Source organism: Crocodylus siamensis, chromosome 2 (genome assembly GCF_052110815.1).
Source record: "Crocodylus siamensis isolate JL-2025a chromosome 2, ASM5211081v1, whole genome shotgun sequence".
NCBI lineage: Eukaryota > Metazoa > Chordata > Crocodylia > Crocodylidae > Crocodylus > Crocodylus siamensis.
In genome coordinates this window covers 68,001,382-68,019,330 of record NC_143396.1, presented here as the reverse complement: position 1 = coordinate 68,019,330, position 17,949 = coordinate 68,001,382, and the positions used below count along the sequence as shown (strand labels likewise).

At 45.3% G+C, this 17,949-nt stretch overlaps 1 protein-coding gene across 1 annotated transcript in view; it reads right to left on the bottom strand.

The window, feature by feature from the left end:
* ENPP6 (ectonucleotide pyrophosphatase/phosphodiesterase 6) overlaps window positions 1–17,949 on the bottom strand; it is a 63,971-nt gene that overhangs the window by 29,591 nt on the left and 16,431 nt on the right. Inside the window, exon 2 of the mRNA XM_090036114.1 lies at window positions 16,376–16,555. Within this exon, the coding sequence (XP_089892240.1) occupies window positions 16,376–16,555 (180 nt within the window). The remainder of the gene's footprint in view (window positions 1–16,375; window positions 16,556–17,949) is intronic.

Below are 17,949 nucleotides of genomic sequence, written 5' to 3'. Positions count from 1 at the left end.
GTAGGTTAGTACTTGTAAATAAAAGTACCGTCTTGCACCAGAGTTTTTTATTCCAAAGCACCACTTGTGTAGATGCTGATGGGTCTGGCTGGAGCACAACGGTGCTGTTACCTCTCAGCTCCATGTTCTTGGGGAACCCTGACACAGGACACAGACTGTCTGACTCACAAAGAATCGTTCTGCCCCCTCCCCCCCCAACCAGAAACTGATTAAGATGCAGTGAGAGACACACCTAAAACGCTCCAGATAAGGGTGACAAAAGTGAAACAACTGCCCTAGGTCTCATTTGCATCTGAGATAGGAACGGATGACCATTCATTTACATGAGACATGGAGAACAGAAAGCCTGAAGCAGAGACCACAGTGGATTCTGGGATCAGTGAAGCAGGGGAGCACTGCATGATGGGGAATCTGTGCTCCAAATGCTAATCGACCCACACACCCAGCTCAGCATTTATCAGACCAGTTCTAATCTGGATTTACAAAGGACTTTTCCTCCCCCCACCACCTCTAAGCAGAAGTAAGTTTAATAGGCATCTTGGCTGTACATTCCCCGGTCCCACTATGGGAGGCCTATGTAAACTTAATTGGCTAAAACTCGGTTGCCGGGTTAGGGAATGCTGAGGCAATAGACCGGGTCAGAGGGGGTATGGGCAACATTTGAACAATGGCACAGGGTTCATCACAATGTCCAGCCCGTTGGAGCCCTGACCACAAGTGTTGTCATACTTTTCCCGAGACGACTGGTGGAAGTCCTCTCCACAACAGGTTAGGAACACTCCAATAAGTGCCTTAAGTCTGTTAAAAGACTATAGTAAGATCTGGAATAGTCATGCTAAGCTGAGGCTTGTTCACAGCAAGTAAAAATCCAAAACCCTGATGCTGCAATCTGTTGTTTCTGAAGACACCAAGAGAGATCCCATCAAGTATATCTGCTATCCATAGGAATGTCAAGCTGGTTCCTAAGTATGTGTTTCCTGAGTATCAGTCAAGTTCCTGAGATGTTCCACCCAGATAACCCCTTGTCAATAGAGAGGACAATTTGATTTACACTATTGAGAATGCTTGAAAGAAGCTGAACTGGGGGTATAAAAATCTGTAAAAGTAGCAGCGGTGTGTGTGCTTTCTTCTGGAGAGGCTGCAGGAGGCAGTTCATCGCCCTTCAAGGATGGTGCTGAGAACTTTGACCTGTCAGCTTTGCAACCCGAGTGCCTTGGACTGGTGAGATCCCAGCTCTCTCTCTCTCTTTTCTCTTCTCTCTCTCTAAGCATAGATTTCTGAACTTGATCTGTATTAGTTAAGCTTGAGCTAAGTTTCCCCAAATACTTAGTGAAACCAGGGTATACTGTGACTGTTTGTGTTTGTTTTTCCTTTGCATGTCTATTACTACCAGTGCCAATATATATTTCATCTACTTAGCAATAAATAACTTTTATAGTTAAACTGGTGGTAATTGGGTATGTTTTGCCTTCTTTACTTCTCTTTCCCCACTTGCTCTGCAGCAACGCCCCTTTTACCTAAGTTAAAGATCCCTGTGAAGCCCAGAAATACTGTGGGGTCTGCTCATCAAGAAGCTAAAAGACTGTGATGTTTTGAAACGCATATGGGGATCAGCTTGTACAGGCTGATTGACCCAGTTTGGCTCAGACATGCCCTAATGAACTGAATGCTGGCCCATGAGGGTGTCAGCTGGACACCCAGCCAGATTCAGAGGTATTCTGTTTAACTGTGTGCTTGTGTCTGACTGTAGTTATTGTTGCTCTGATGAACTGATTCTTGGCATATGAGGGTGTCAGCCTGTCCATGCTGATCAACCCAGCCAGGTCAGGCGCGTCACATTAATCTGTGTGTGTTTGTGTGTATGACTGATTTGGGGCCTGGAGGAACCCAGCCCCACTGAACTGAGTCCTGCAAGATAGCTCCATTGGGGGTGAGGGCTTGCAGAAGGGAGAGATACAGCTCCATATAGAAATACAAGTAACACAAGCAGCACATTGATAAAATTACCAAGACCCTAGCCCTAATAAATGAGCACACCCCAAAGTAGCGGGCAAATCTGGTAACAGTGCTTCAATTCAGGGGGTGCCTTCCAGCTAGTGTTGCATTTGAAGCAGCCCCATAACCCAGACAGCTCCACGGCAGTGCACTGAGCTGGATCAAAGCAGCCCCGGGCTGGCAGGCGGATCCCCTGGGCCTCCCGTCAGCTCCGGCTGCTCCAGTGTGCTGTGGTCCAGGGCACATGTTCAAATGTGGTGCCTGGGAGCAATAAACTTCAGTGTGATATGCACTGTTTATTGCTGAGCATTAATAGCATGTATAGGCCTGTCCAGTGGGTAGTGTTTTTGATGTCTGCTCCCTGGAAACTATTCCTTCTACCTTCTTATTTCCCTATTCATAAGGTACCTTGCTGGTGTGATTGTATCAATGATAAAATCAAATTCCTGTGTGGCAAGACTTCTTCAGTTAAACCATTTAGGCAGGCTCCACTTAGAACAGTTTTAAGTAGAATTTAAGTTACATGTGTCATTCCCAAACATCCAGCCTAACAAATCTAGTTTTTTCCCCCCTCTTTAGTGCAGCAAATACTTTCCAGTTAGACACACTACACCTTACATAATAATACCCTCTATAAAATATTTTATTACGTGACACTGGCACTGAACTGTTATATATATCAGTTTCCCAGGAGATCTTATTAAAACAGTTTAAACCAATTAATTCTTTTAGTAACCTGCAGCATTTCTTAGCAAAATAAGTTATGTTTTGTGCCACAGAAACTTGTGGCAACAAATCCTATAGGAGAACATGGGCTCTGAATACATACAAACATGTTTTTTTTTTTCTGACCTAGTCTCTGGTTACAGCTGTACTGGATGGCATTAATATTTATAGCTGTGCTGCTCACTAACACTAAATTCATGCAGTTTAGTTTAAAGAACCCTGGAGCCCTCAAATCACAGTAATAGAATTTTTGGTATATTTCTGGGAAAAGAGAATGAGAGATCTTTTGCCAAATGGCTTTGTGGTATAAAATATTGTGCTATATTTTGAGGTACTGCTGGGTTAAAAAGTCAGTGGTGTCAGGAATCTGAAACTTGGGCCATGTTGCTTCTCTTTTGGGAACAGACATATATGCCCGAAGGAGTGTTAGAAGCTGGATTATCTCTTGGGCAGTAATGATGTTACAGAGAAAATGCTGCCTGGAAGGGAACTGCAGCAGTTCTGCAGGCCAGTGAGCCAGAGCCAACTTTCAGAGACCACTTCCAGCACTGTTTTATGTGGTTTCATGAGACACTCAGTAAAAAGAATTAATCAGTTTTTGCATCTCACTCTGGATGACCTCATATTATCAAGTCATGATGCTGAGTTACAAGGAAAAACATACATCTTCCAGATAAAGCAGACTATGCTGACAGAAGGTTGCCTCCATAGGTGCAGTTATAAATCCTTTGGCACTCTTGAAATTAAAGAGCCCATATTACTTCAAGATCCATGGGGTGAACTTAATACTCTCTCTATCCAGTTTAATGGGACTACTTAGGACAAAAATTGTCTTATGCATTTTACATTAAACAGGTGTTGAATAAAAGCAGAAGTGATCCTGGGAGGCACCTAACCCTGTTTTCTTGACTCACCTGATGTAGCCAGGCACCTAATTTAGGCACTGCAATGTGCCTGAAATGCCTCTCTGGGTCTCACTCAGTCTCTGTCTAAGTAGTCGCACACAGCAGCACCTCAGGGAAAGACTACAAATGGTCTGGCTAGATGTTTGGAGCTGCATACTTATATCGTTTTTTGAAGACTATTGCCCGACATTAATTTAGTGTCCTTGAAATGTTTGATTTGGTTATGTATACGTCTTCGTATTGAGGGCTGAAACAATTTAGCTTTATTAGCACTGGTTTCCATTTGTTCTATTCTCTGAGTTTTATTAATATAATTATAGATCCATTGTAAAACCTGCGAGCACGTTTAAAAGAGCCAATGCTACATGTTATTGAGTGTAGGAATGGATAGACCCCATTTTACCTATGTCAGTTTACCTGCAAAACACATCTACTACCTATCTTAGCCAGCCTCAAGCAACTGCTTGAGCAATCACGAAAGCTTACTCCACACACAAAAGGTCGACTAAGGCTTTGTGTAAGCTTATCTGCATCTCCCAAGCCATGAGGGTGTGCACCTGTCTATCAACAACTAGTGGCCCCACCACAACAACAGCTGTGCAGGTAGAGGATCTAAGGTTAAAAGGTACCACAGGCTAAAGGAAATGCTGAAGCCAGCAGAAGGCCCAGGTTGCCCACATGCACTTTCCGCTTGCCCCTGGATGATTGCAGAAAGTTTATTTTGCTCAGGGAAGGTGGTGTAATGCTGCACAAAGGGGCGGGGGGGAGTTGTGCCATAGCAGGGGAGCTTTGAGTGTAGACACATTCAGAGTTTTGCCAGCAGGACACTGTCATTTAGACTAAGCCTTAACCGAGCTTTGGCTGGGCACACAAATTCCACAGCTGTATTAAATGCTCCTGACTCCTGGGAACTATCACTAGCAGAGCACTAGGCTGCAGCTAATCTAAAATGCCAGGAAGGAACATAACATTTCTGTATGTCTGTGCAAATTTTTATTAGGATTTATTCACAGTTAGATTTTAGGTTCTAGTTCAGTCCTAATGCTTCGAACACTTGTGCTTTAAAATCAGGAACATTCAGGAGCATCTAGGTGGTTATATTTTTGCTTCTACAGCACTAGAACTGGAACCATTTAAATACACTCTACTGGCATTTTAGTTTTTTTATATTTGCATCATCCCTTCAAATTGGGAAGAGTCTTGTACCAAATCCAGACCATAGTCTTGTGGTTTTGGGTCCTGTCTCTGTGCTGGGCCTGACTTCGAAAGACAGATCCAAATGTGCCCATGCTTTTGGCACAGATGTTTTAAATAGGGGAAATAATTGCATAACATGTAATTTGGTGAATTTAGCCTCTCTTTCTGTTTACTTACTGTTGTCAAACAGATTGCAACAGCTGGGCCAAGCAATGTAGGCTGATGGTGCTAGTCAGGGGCTTCTGTTTCTACTTTCACCCACTGGCTGAGACAATTTGGGACTGTCCCAGCCAAACTGAGACATATGGTCACCTTAATAATATATATTTTTTCAGGAATGACCAATGTTTTTGGTACTATTGGTTGGCAAGCAAAAGTTCATTGACAGTACTAAATATTTGAAGCTCATGCTGCTTAGATACTGAAGTCACATGATATATTTTCATTTTATCTGTGTAGCATCTACTATGAATACCTGTTACAAATTTCAAATTTGCTTGCTATGAACATTCTTTAATTATAACATGAAAGTAATTTTGGTAGGGGCCATTGCTGATGGCAAACTTATTCACTATAAAATTAGTGGAGAGAAACTGCATAAAAGGTAAGTTATAGGTTTTTTTTTAAGAGAAAAACAAAATCATTATATTTATTCATTTCTAATTCAAATGTCTTTGCACCATTTTGTACAATGTTTAACATGTGTTTACACTACTAAGTTTCTGGATTTGGGGAAGGCACTAAGACCTCTTTCATTATGAGATATATATGCTATTTTACTTCTTTATCTATTTGACACAGATACTCAAACCTCTGCCATTTCTAAATTATGTTTCTAAATATTGATTTAACAGATGGACATTGGGTGTCATAACACCACATTCTGAAAGCTTTCCAGATCTCCACAAAGGTCTGGAAAATGTCGTTTTTTAAATGGAAAGGGTGTTTTTTCCTTTTGTTTTTAGAGAAGATTTCATTGCACTTCACTTGAAACAAACTGCTTCTGTGGATGAAAACATGAGTAGTAAAGTTATTGGTTACAGTCTACACTGTCATTTAAGCAAGGTATAAGGAGACTTTTAAAACCCTTTTAGGAACAGCACATAGGACTGGGTCATCAAATCCAGTACTCTGCTGCTACAGGCACTATGTTGAAGGAATTGGCTGCGGTTATTTCAGAGCCACTGGCTATCCTCTTTGATAACTTGTATTCAGATGAGGTCCCGAATGATTGGAAAAGGGTCAATATAGAGTTCATCTTAAAGAAAAGGAAGAAGGAAGATCCAGGGAATTACAGACCAGTAAGTCTAACCTCAATATCTGGAAAGATCATGGAGTAGATTGTCAAGAAGCTATTGTGAAGCACCTAGGGAACAAGGTGATAATCAACAACCAGCATGGATTTACCAAGAGCAAGTCATACCTGAGTCCCTGATTTCTTTCTATAATAAGGTGACAGGATCTGTGGGCCAGGGGGATGGGGAGCAGTACATGTGATATATTTTAACTTTAGCAAGGCTTCTGACACAGTCTCCCACAACAATCATATTAACAAGCTAAGAAAATACAGAATGGATGAAATTATTGTAAGGTGAATACATAACAAGTTGTATCATTGTTCTCAAAATGTAGTCATCGACAGGAATCCAGGTTTTCCATTTCCCATAGAAAAACAAAGTAAAACGTGGATTTTCCCCTTTATTGGAGTAAAATGCAGATTTCTCATTTTAGCAGAGAAACACATGGATTTTGCAGTGAGTAGTCTGGAGGCTGGCAGAGTTTCAGCCTGCAAGGGGCTGGGGGGAGCAGGAGGACAGCGGTCAGTCGGCAATCAGAGGTCGTAAATCCTCAGAAAAGGGAGTACATGAGGAATGCTCAGAAACAAAATCTGTGAAGCACAGGGCAAAGTCATCCCTTCTTGCAAGAAATACAGTCAATGATCAAGAAAGCCCCTATGGCTGAATAAGGAACAGTTGGACCTCATTAAGCTCAAAAGAGTAGCCTACACCAGCTGGAAAACAGAAAGCATTACCAAAGAGAGCAGCTTCTGCAAGTGAGTGGGGGCTGGGGATTGAGGCCCCCACAAGGAAGGAAGGAGGGGGGGAGTTTGGCAGGGTTGAGCTTCTGCCCAACCCGGCGGTGCATGGGGTTTGAGGCCCAGAGCTACAATGCATGGCTGCAGGGCCCCAGTGGGGAGCAGGATGGGGCTGTGGGTGGCTCATTCAGGGAGTACGAGGGGCTGGGGGGAGGCTCCCTGTTGTTGCACACACTCTGGGGGAAGCAGGGGAGGCACGTGACCCCACAGATCTTTGAATGGGGCGGGGGCTGCACACTGTCCGCTGCTGGGTTGGGCTCCCACCCTGCTGCCCTCCCCCGCAGGTGTGACCCAGAGCTGCAGGGCACAGTGGGGCCATCCAGGAAAGCTGCTTGCCACTGCAAGCTCCACACTGCCCTGCACGGGCGGTGGCTCAAGGTTATTCTCTCCATTGCTGCTGAGTGCATGGGAAATACATTGCTAGGGCAGTGCAGCGCTCACAGCAGCAAGCAGCTTTCCTGCATCAGCTCACTCTGCCTTGCAGTGCCAGGTCACACCCACAGGCTGCGATGGCCCCAGGGGAGGGCAGCAGGGTGGGAGCCTAAGGCTGCAATGTACCCAACCTGCACACACATCTGGGGGGCATGGGTCCCCCCTGCCCCCTCCAGGAGTGTGCACTGCAGTGGAGAGCCTGCTGCACCCACCCAAGCCCACAGAGGGCAGCAGGAGAGGAGCTCAACTGCAGCAGCTCAACTGCAGCAGCTGCTGCCAGGGGCAGGGGGCTATGGACCAGGGTCCCTGGGCCCATTAGCTCTGGCAGCTGGGGGCCCCTCTGGTAGGGCTGAGGGGACAGGGGCAGGGGTGGGGCTAGGCCCCTTAGGCAGGGAGGCAGGGAACAGGAGCTAGATTTCATAGACATTAGTGGCTGGAAGGGACCTCATGAGATCATTAAGTCCACCCTCCCCTGCCCCCCCACACCATAGGTGGGAAGTCAGCTGGGATTAAGTGATCCCAGCAAATCAAGCTGTTTTTTGAAGGAGTCCAGAGTAGGTGCTTGCACCACCACTGGGGGGAGTTTGCTCCAGACCCTGGACACACAAAACATAAAGAACTTTTTTCTTGTACCCAGTCTAAATTGGCCTTCCTGGAGTTTATGGCCATCAGACCTTGTTATCCCTTGGGGAGCTCTGATGAACAGATGTTCTCCCAGGTCCTAATGTACCCCTCTTATGAAGCAGGCTGCCACCAAGTCTCCCCTGAGCCTTCTGTTCTCCAGACTGAAGAGTCCCAAGTCCCTCAGCCTCTCCTCATACAGCCTTCCCTCTAGGCCTTGGATCATATGAGTGGCTCTCCTCTGGACTCTCTCAAGCTTCTCCACATCCTTCCTGAAATGGGGGGGCCCAATACTGGATGCAGTACTCCACCTGTGGTCTCACCAGAGCCGAGTAAAGCAGGAGGAGGACTTCCCTGGTTTTGCTTGAGATGCATTGGTGGATGCACACTAAAGTTTGGTTAGCTTTGCCCACTACTGCATCACATTGGTGGCTTATGTCCATCTTGTGGTCAATTAAGACCCCCATGTCTCTTTCGGTCATGGTACTAGCAAGCATAGCACTGCTGAGCCTGTAAGTATGCTGACGATTCTTCCTACTGAGGTGTAGCACCTTGCACTTCTCTGCACTGAAGGCCATCCAGTTTTGGTCAGCCCACCTTGAGAGTGCGTCCAAGTTGGCCTGTATTCCCAGCCTCTGCTGTGGTGTGACGGCCATCCCCCATAATTTGGTATCATCTGCGAACTTGGCCATAGAAAGAGATGAGGTTGGTCAGGCAAGACCTGCCAGTCACAAAGCCATATTGGCTGGCATTCAGAAGCTTGCCCTCCATTAGTCTGGCACTGATGGATCCCTTGACAATTTTTTGTAGGATTTTTCCAGGGACAGACATCAGACTGATGGGTCTATAGTTCCCTGGGTCATCCCTCCTCCCTTTCTTGTAAATAGGGACCATGTTGGCTCTTTTCCAGTCATCTGAGACCCTGCCTGAGTGCCATAATTTTTCAAATATCCCTGCCAAAGGGGCTGCAATGATGTCTGCCAGTTCTTTCAAGACCCTCGGGTGCATTTCGTCTGGCCCTGAAGACTTATGAATGTCCAGTTTCTCAAGGTGTTCCCTCACCTGATCTACATTGATTTTTGGGCCCGTCACCCACATCCAAATTGGTTTGTGCCATTTCTGGCAGTGTGATCCTTGTGGGAGCATGAAAAACAGATGCAAAAAAGCCAGGAAATTGGCCCTTTCTTGATGTCAGTTGCCCCATTGGTTCTCTCAGGGGCCCAATACTGTCCTTGTTCTTTTTCCTACTTCCCTCATATCTAAAGAATGGCTTTTTATTGTCCATGATCCCCATAGCTAGCCTAAGCAAGTGCAGAGTAATCCTCTTTGGTAATGCTTTCTGTTTTCCAGCTGGTGTAGGCTACTCTTTTGAGCTTAATGAGGTTCAACTGTTCCTTATTCAGCCATAGGGGCTTCCTTGATCATTGACTGCATTTCTTGCAAGAAGGGATGGCTTTGCCCTGTGCTTCACAGATTTTGTTTCTGAGCAATGACCATTCCTCATGTACTCCCTTTTCTGAGGGTTTACAACCTCTGATTGCCTGACTGACAAGTTCTCTCAGTTTGCAGAAGTCGGCCTTCCCAAAGTTAAGGACTTTTGTTTTACTTAGGGGTTTGCCTGCTTTTCGATGAACTAAGAAAGTGACCAATTCATGGTTGTCACCAAGCTTTCCCTCAATTCGCAGGTCGCTCACCAGGTCCTCCCTTTTGGCCAGGACCAGATCAAGCAATGCTTTTCCCCAGTAGGCCCATAGACCTCCTGGGTTAGGTAGAGGTTATTGATGCATGTGAGAAAGCTACGTGACCTGTCAGATTTGGCCAAGCGCTCATCCCAAGAAATGTCAGGGAAGTTGAAGTCCCCCATGATGATCAAGCACTGGGAGTGTGTGGCTTTGACCAGTTCCCTGGTGAATTTCTGATCTAAGTCTTCCTCTTAGTGGGGGGGTCTATAGGAGACTCCTACAAGTAAGTCACCCTCCCCATGTTCTCCTTGTATCTTGACTCAGAGGGTCTCAAGATGCCCTTCCTGGTTTGGAAACTCAATCTGCAGGGAGGCAAGCTGATCTTTGATGTAAAGAGCAACACCCCCACCCCTCTTCCCCACACAATCTCTCCTATACGAGGTGTAACCCTCTATTGCCACAGATCAATTACAGGTGGGGGTCCCACCAGGTCTCCATAATTCCTATAAGGTCGTAGTCATTATCACATAGGAGAAAGGCCAGTTCCTCATGCTTGTTTCCCAAGCTCCTGGTGTTTGTGTACAGGTAGTTATGTCTGCCATGACAAGCCCAATGCTTCCCTCAGGAGTTAAGAGGGACCTTTCCTTGGGCTGCTGCCAGAGCAGGATTCCTTAGGCTGCCCAATTTATTGGCAGTGCAGCTGACATGACCCAGGCTAGAACTATTAGTAGACTGCCTGTCCCCCAGCAGTCTCAGTTTAAAGCCCTGTCAAGAAGGTCAGCCATTCTGGCTGAGAAGAGCTTCTTCCCTTTCCAGGTGAGGTGGAGGCCATCCCTCCCCAACAGTCCTAGAGCACCAAGGAGGAAGGGCCCTTTATGGGACCAGCAGCACCTGCCATGGTTTTGCTAACTGGTTATTTCCCCCCCCTGCCCGTAGGGGACTGCTCTGGGGTCTGCCTGCCATGGCCGCCATCTCCACTTGATTTCCGCATGGGGTGAGCTGTGGGATGAGCCCCCTCCTATCCCCTCCACCAGACACTGGAGGGAAGGAAGGCAGAGCCTCCTTTCCTGCCCCGCTGCCTAAGGGGCCCTGCCAGCTGGGATCTGGCTATGCCCTGCCCCTGCCACTGGAGTGGTGATGGGGGAGCAGTCATGACGGGGGCAGCATCCCCTGTCATGGAGCCCCAGAGCACGAGCCTCTTTCTAGTGGGGAGGGGGGTCACAGTGCAGGGTGGGGAAAGCTGTTGCGGACTATGCAGGGGGAGCAGCAGTCGTGGTGCTAGGGAGGTTTAAGGTGCTATGGCCCCCTCTGAGTCCCAGTTTTGCCACTCACTCTGCACAGTCCATGGCAGCTCTGACCCCCTGCTCTCAGCCTCCCTGCTGGGAAAAGGCTTGTGCTCCCGAGACACCATGGCATGGGCTGCTGCCCTCATCAAGGGCCCTGCCCCCTTGGTACTCCAGCAGTAGGGTGGGGGCATGACCAGACCCCAGCTGGCATGGCCTCTTAGGCCAGGGGTCAAGAGGGGGAAATAACTCCTCTCCCTCCAGTGTCTGGCAGATGGAGCAGGAGGGGGCTTATATTGCTGCTTGCCCCATGCAGGGGGTGAGCAATGTTTGAGGCAGGAAGACCCCAATGTGGTCTTCCAGGGGTAGAGGGGGGAATAACACCCCTCCCTGCCTTCCCCACCTAAGGCAGCCATACCAACTGGCATCTGGCCACACCCCTGCCACTGCAGCAGCAAGGCTGGAGTGCCCAGCAGACCCTGGTTCAGGTCTGTGGGACAGGGAGGGAGGAATTCAACCCCCTCCCTGGCCAGTTCAATCCAGGCTACTACCAGGGCTGGCCATGCCCCCGCTGCTGGAGCAGCCAGTGTAGAAATGTAGGTCTATGCTGGTGGGACAGGGGAGAGAGGTGGGGAAATGAACCTCTGCCCTGCTCCCTTCCATGGCCCAGGTCTGGCCAGGACCCCACCTCGCCTGTCCTTGCTCTGGCCCAGAAGCAGAGGGGTGGAGCCAGCCCTGCTCCACTGGAGCAGACAGCACAGCCCAGCCCAGGGCTGCAGAGCATGCTGGGATGCTGGGGGACTCTGGTTTAACTTAAACCAGGAAGGGGTCTGGGACAAAATTTGCATAAACCAGTTTGAGCTCAATCAGTTACATCTAATACTATATTCAACCAGGTTTATCTCAAACCATTTTGAAACTGGTTTATGTGCACTGAACTTCTGTTCTGTTACAGGGTTAAGCCAGTTTCTGATCCCTTAAACTGGTTTATGTATAATGTCTGTCCCTAGCCTCAGAGAAATTGTGGAGTCTACATCCTTGGAAATTTTCAAGAGCAGGTTGGACAGACACTTGGATGAGTTGGTTTAATCAGGGATGATCCTGCATTGATCTAGGGGTTGGACTAGATGACCTTGTGAGATCCTTCAAGCCCTACTTTCCTATGATACTATATCACATAATCTTTTTCATAAACTTAGTTAGTTTCATCTCAAGAACACTCAGGGAAATTTTTTCTCTTACTACTCAGATTGAGGTTTCAGCTAAAATGTAATAGTATTCCTTTGAAATGCTATATTGTTCATTGCAGCGTCAGTGCTGTCAAATGCTATACAGAGAATATGAGACTGTACATTTCAACTCAAATGCTTTATAACTTATAGTATATCACTCGATTGTGAGGCATTTCAAGGTTGATTGGTTTATTGCTATGAATGGAGGCTGGGAGAACAGAAAATGCTTTTTAAATATTGTGTATTCATCTCTGAAACAGACCCCTTTGTTTAGTAGTGATTAAAAAGAAGCAAATGTTCCTATAAAACCAAATGCTTAGAACACTAATGTTTTACCACAAACAGCAATTAGGAGTCCTTTTGGTAATGATGTTTTGCTTCTGTGTTTCCAGAACTGGAACTACTGATATATTATGTTTGCATTTTAGCTTTGTTATATTTGTCATCTTTACCAATAAAGCTGTAACAGATAATCATTCACAGCAAAGACTTTTTCTGCTTTCTATGCCCATAACTGCCTGTTTTAAGACTGGTTTCTCTTAGGCACTGAGCTGCATATATAACACAGGAAAATATGAAAGGGGGTCATGCTGAAGAGTTTAGATTGAAAATTCACTGCACCTTTAAAACTGGTTGGTTCTGATATGGAAAGTGTAATGATGTAAGCTCCCCTAGGAGCTAACTGCATGACACATGGAGCATACATATGATATATGCAGGAATGTGTCTGTGTGGACTGTAGTCCAAATTGTTGGTGAAAAGGCAAATAGGGTGCTTATACACCTGCAGCAAGGCAGAGCAGACTTGATTAATTGCTTCATTTAGAGTGGATCTTGGAGCTGCTCTAATTAACGCCCCCTCTCCCCCCCACACATACACACTCCAAGAGCATGTGTATAAATGCCCGTAGTGCCTTCTAGCTCTAACTGCAATAAATGAGGCCCTGCCTTTCTGGCACTATGGTGTATAGCTGCAATAGCAGGTCCTGGATTTAGGGGGTTTGAGCATGCCTTCTCCTGGCCCACCCAGCTAACTCCTCAGGTGCACTCCTGTTGAGTATGCTTTGGTGAAGTTGCTCATGGCTCATCCCTACAACCAGCTGTCTGACCCACCAGAGACTGAATACTTGAAAGCAGACACAAAATGGCAAGTCCACAGCTGCCTCACTGACTCATTTCCAGTTTGGAATATGCCCTTGGACTTCAGAACATGTTCAACCCCCAGATTCTGGGACCAGCCACTGTTGTGATGCAGACAAGACCTACTGCAGCTTCCCAAACATTGCCTGGTTAGTGGTTACACCCTGTAATGAATTCATAAGATTCACAGCTAACCAAAGCTGTCCCATGTTGTTTTAACTGTCCCATGTTGTGTCCCATGCATTGATAACATACACATAAGCAAACAGCTACATAATCTTGAATAGTTTCATAGTTGGTAGGGTTGGAAGGGACCTGAGCACATCATCAAGTCCAACCCCCTGCCATGTGCAAGAAAGGATGCTGGGGTCAAACAACCCCAGCTAGATGTCTATCTAGCCTCCTTTTAAAAACCCCAGGGTAGGGGTGAGCACCACTTCCCTTGGAAGTTGGTTCCAGATCCTAGCCACCGTGACTGTGAAGCAGTGCCTCCTGATATCTGGCTTGAATCTACTCTTCATCAACTTACGGCTGTTGTTCCTTATTACTCCCAGTAGTGCTCGGGGGAACAGGGACTCTCGTTGCCTGCTGGTCTCCCTTGACCAGTTTGTAGATGGCCACCAGATCCCCTCTCAGCCTTCTCTTGTGGAGGCTGAACAGGTTCAGGTCCCGTAGCCTCCGCTCATAGGGCCTGCCCTGCTGCCCCCTGATCATGCAAGTGGCCCTCCTCTGAACCCTCTTGACACTATCCACATCCCTCCTGAAGTGCGGTGCCCAGAACTTGACACAGTACTCCAACTGCGGCCTGACCAATGTCATATAGATGTGGAGGATCACTTCCTTGGATCTGCTCATGATGCATCTATGGATGCATGACAAGGTGCGGTTACCCTTACTGACTGTGTCCCCACATTGCTGGCCCATGTTCATCTTGGAGTCTATAATGACTCCAGGATCTTTTTCTGCCTCTGTGCTGATGAGAAGGGAGTCCCCTCCCCCAGACTGTAGGTATGCTGCTGGTTCTTTCTCCCTAGGTGCAGAACCCTGCACTTGTCAGTGTTGAAACCCATCCTGTTCTCAACCACCCACCTCTGTAACCTGTCCAGATCCAATTGCACCCTTCTAGCATGCCCACCTCTCCCCACATCTTAGCGTCATCTGCAAATTTGAACAAAGACCTTTTCACCCCTTCATCCAAGTCACTGATGAAGATGTTGAACAGTGCGGGCCCAAGGACTGAGCCCTGGGGGACCCCACTGCCCACATGCCTCCAGGTCGAAAATGACCCATCTACCACCACTCTCTGGGATATTCATTTTTAGACTCATGCGCTTTTTTAGACCATCACTCTTCTTTTTCAGCCTGCCTTTGTCTCCTCTTTCTGAATGTTTTTTCCTTCTATAATTTAATAAGACTTCATAGCTTGTTATGTATTTTTTTAAAAGAAAGTTACTTCCCTCCTGTGGAATTCCATATAATGGTTCAACAACAGTAACAGAAAAAAAAAATCTCATTCCATCAAATTCAGTTATATTTGGAAAGATTTCAATTACATTTCTGTAGAATCCTATCAGTTATCCATCCTAAGTAAAGTTTATGGTTTAACAGTAGTTAATTATTTACTTAAGCTTAAGCCTACGCTTGCTTGCTTTGTAAAACTGGAATAATTCCATTTGAGGTTCCTGCTCTGAGGGATATAGATGGCTGAGACATCACCATTGGCTTTCATACAGCCAGGTTATCACCCAATGTGTCAAGCAAATTATGCCATAGGTAAAGTACTTTAGGGCATACATTATACCCACCATACATATGGCCCACTATACACCTTTCTTTCAGGAACTACACTCAAAAACTGGACTTTCTTATGGAATTTCATGGTTGAGTTTTATCTATAAGATTCACTGGAAATTATTACATTCTATTCAGAGCAGTTTCTGTAGAAACCGATTGTTTTTGTTTCCATTCAATAGATTACTCCCCTGTGAATATACTTTTTGGGGATACATTCCGAGAAATGTTCCAGTGTAAAGTATAAACTGGACCTACAGAGCAATATTTCAATACTTCACTCCCTGCTTTACTCAGCAGTGATGTGGCAAGTTCCTCTGACTGTCTGACCACAGACCGTCTTGTTCTGCAATTTCTTTCCATTCCTAAGCACTGTAGTGTTTTGCACTGACTGTTATTCACAGCATTGTACTGGGAAGACGTGACTGGGCACATGTGTGATGGGATGAATGAGACAGATTGGCAGAGAGCCTGAAGAAATGGGCCAGCTGCCCCTGCTGTGCCCATCAACAGTGGATCTATCCAACGCTGTCATTCTGTTGTGTGATCCTCTAGTACACGATTAGATATAAAAGAAACTATGTTAATACAGTGCTTAGACTTGAGAGCTAAAATGCTGAGAAGTGAGAAATGAAAGCGAGTTTCCTTGCATATACACAATTTCCCTTTACACAGGTAAAACTCAGTCATGTTGCATATATGAAATGTTTTTTCTGTGTATTGGGTTAACTGTACAGCCTAATTGTTTGTAATAAAGTACTTGTTATACAGTTCCATTGTCTTCAGTGGGAGCACAGTAGGCTAATACTAAATAAAGAAAGAAAAGTAAATGCCTGACTTCTATGGACAAAAGCCAAGGCTTTCAAAAGGAATAGCTAAAACTAGAAACAGTGGGGCATCTAACAGAGACGAAAAGAGCAATGAAAAAAGTCCTTATTTTTATTCTGCAGACTGTGTGCACTTCCTAGGGAAACTGTATAATGCTTCCTAAGGTTAAAGGTTCATTTATTTCCTTTCTTTTGGATAAGCTAAACCATTAACTATTTGACATTATTTTATGCAAGCTGTAACAAACCTGCGAAAATGAGAAATAGAATTATTAAATGTAGATGGTTTAAGGATACACAAGTATCATACTGCTGTTTATATTTCATAACTGCAGTATTATGCTAGAGCTATCCTTCCGGGGAGGAGGGCAGGGGTGTCTGCCCAAAGATTTAAAGATGTAACATTAAATTGGCAGTGATTTCTGAGGCGCTGCATTTACAGATACCAACCAGGCCAGTAATACATAGACACTTTCTTCTTTGCTTTCATCATGGTGACCCACAAAGGCTCCGATCCATTCCACCAAAGGGGTAACAGGCTGTCTTTATTCACACCAATATCAAAAGAGGTGTTTGTTTTTGGATCCCACATGTAGTTTCCAATCATTTGATGAACTTCACAATGGCGACCTACAAGAGAAAGGCGGGTGCTTAGATTTTTCTTCTATATTAATACTCAGAACTCACCAAGGCCACAAAGATAAGTCAGCTGCAGAGCCAGGATTGGAGTTCAGGCGGCTTCTGTTTTCCAGCCCCACAGTAGACCTTGTTACTTCTTATAGATCCTCTCTGTCTCCATATACATAATCCATATACTGCACCACAGAGGCCAAACAAACAAACTACTGTGGCTGCAGATGCCAGATGTTTGGCTAAAGTTTGGTTTCTTCTGAACACAAGACATCTGCCAAGTCTGCGACTATTTAAGGTACCCACAGAATGAAAAGCAGAGAATACAAGAGGAGGCAGGGAAGCAGTTTGTTAACAGCAGAGCATTAAAAATGTATAAAACAGAAAAATATAAAAGTCAAGCAAACAGAGTACAGTTTGGGTAAATTATATTCTCCCTTTGTTTGGTCTGAGGTGGAGCAGCTATGAGGTTCCATTCACTCTAGTGTAATATTTAGAACATTATGGATTGCTTAATTATATTAGCAGCAAGGTATAAAATTTGACCAGTAAAAAAGGCAAAGAAATTTTAGTGACAGTCAGAAGCAAGGCAATAGGTCTGTTAGTCTCCAGTCTTGGGCTTGATTCTACCTTGCCAGACAAGCAGCTCTACAGCTTATACCTGAACTACTTCGGTAGGAAAGTACCACTCAACATACACACAGGTGGCAAAACCAGAATGTTTATATACCAAATTAAATGAAGGCAGGATCCTGCTTGGCTTAAAAGATCTTGTAATCTATAGAGAGAGAGATATTATGATAGATAATAGTGAAGACATATGAACTGAGCAGACAGCACTACGAAAGGAATAGCAGGAGCCATGCTTTTCAAGGATTCTCAAAGCCTGGATAGATGATATGTTTATACCAGTGTGATCTACTAATTTTTAAACAAGTGTAAACAAGTTGACAGATAATGAAAGTGTTAAACTGTGGCAACTGTTAGAGAATTACCTATGAAAGAATCAGAAATAAAACTCAACTGGTATGTTACACAGGTTAAGGTTTTTGTCTGCCCATGCCCATCCTGGGTTAGCCATTTGCCTAAGACAGCCATATTGGCGTAAAGTGCAGTAATAGGAGTCCTGAAGGCAGCTGCCTCCCAATAAGCTGCTTGTCTGATCTCAGTCTAATGTACAATGCCATACTAAACGGATATTAATTTCAATGGGGTTGTGCTCAGCTGGTCATTCTAGTCACCCTATTAATCATGTTGGAGGCATTTAAAAATAAAAATCTGGCACCAGGACTTTAACTTTGAAGAAGTGAGTTTTAGGAGGGATCTGAAGGGTATTGCTTGTTATGTAGTTAGCTGGAAGCTATTTCTAGAGTATGAATAGTTTTTGGTTCCTG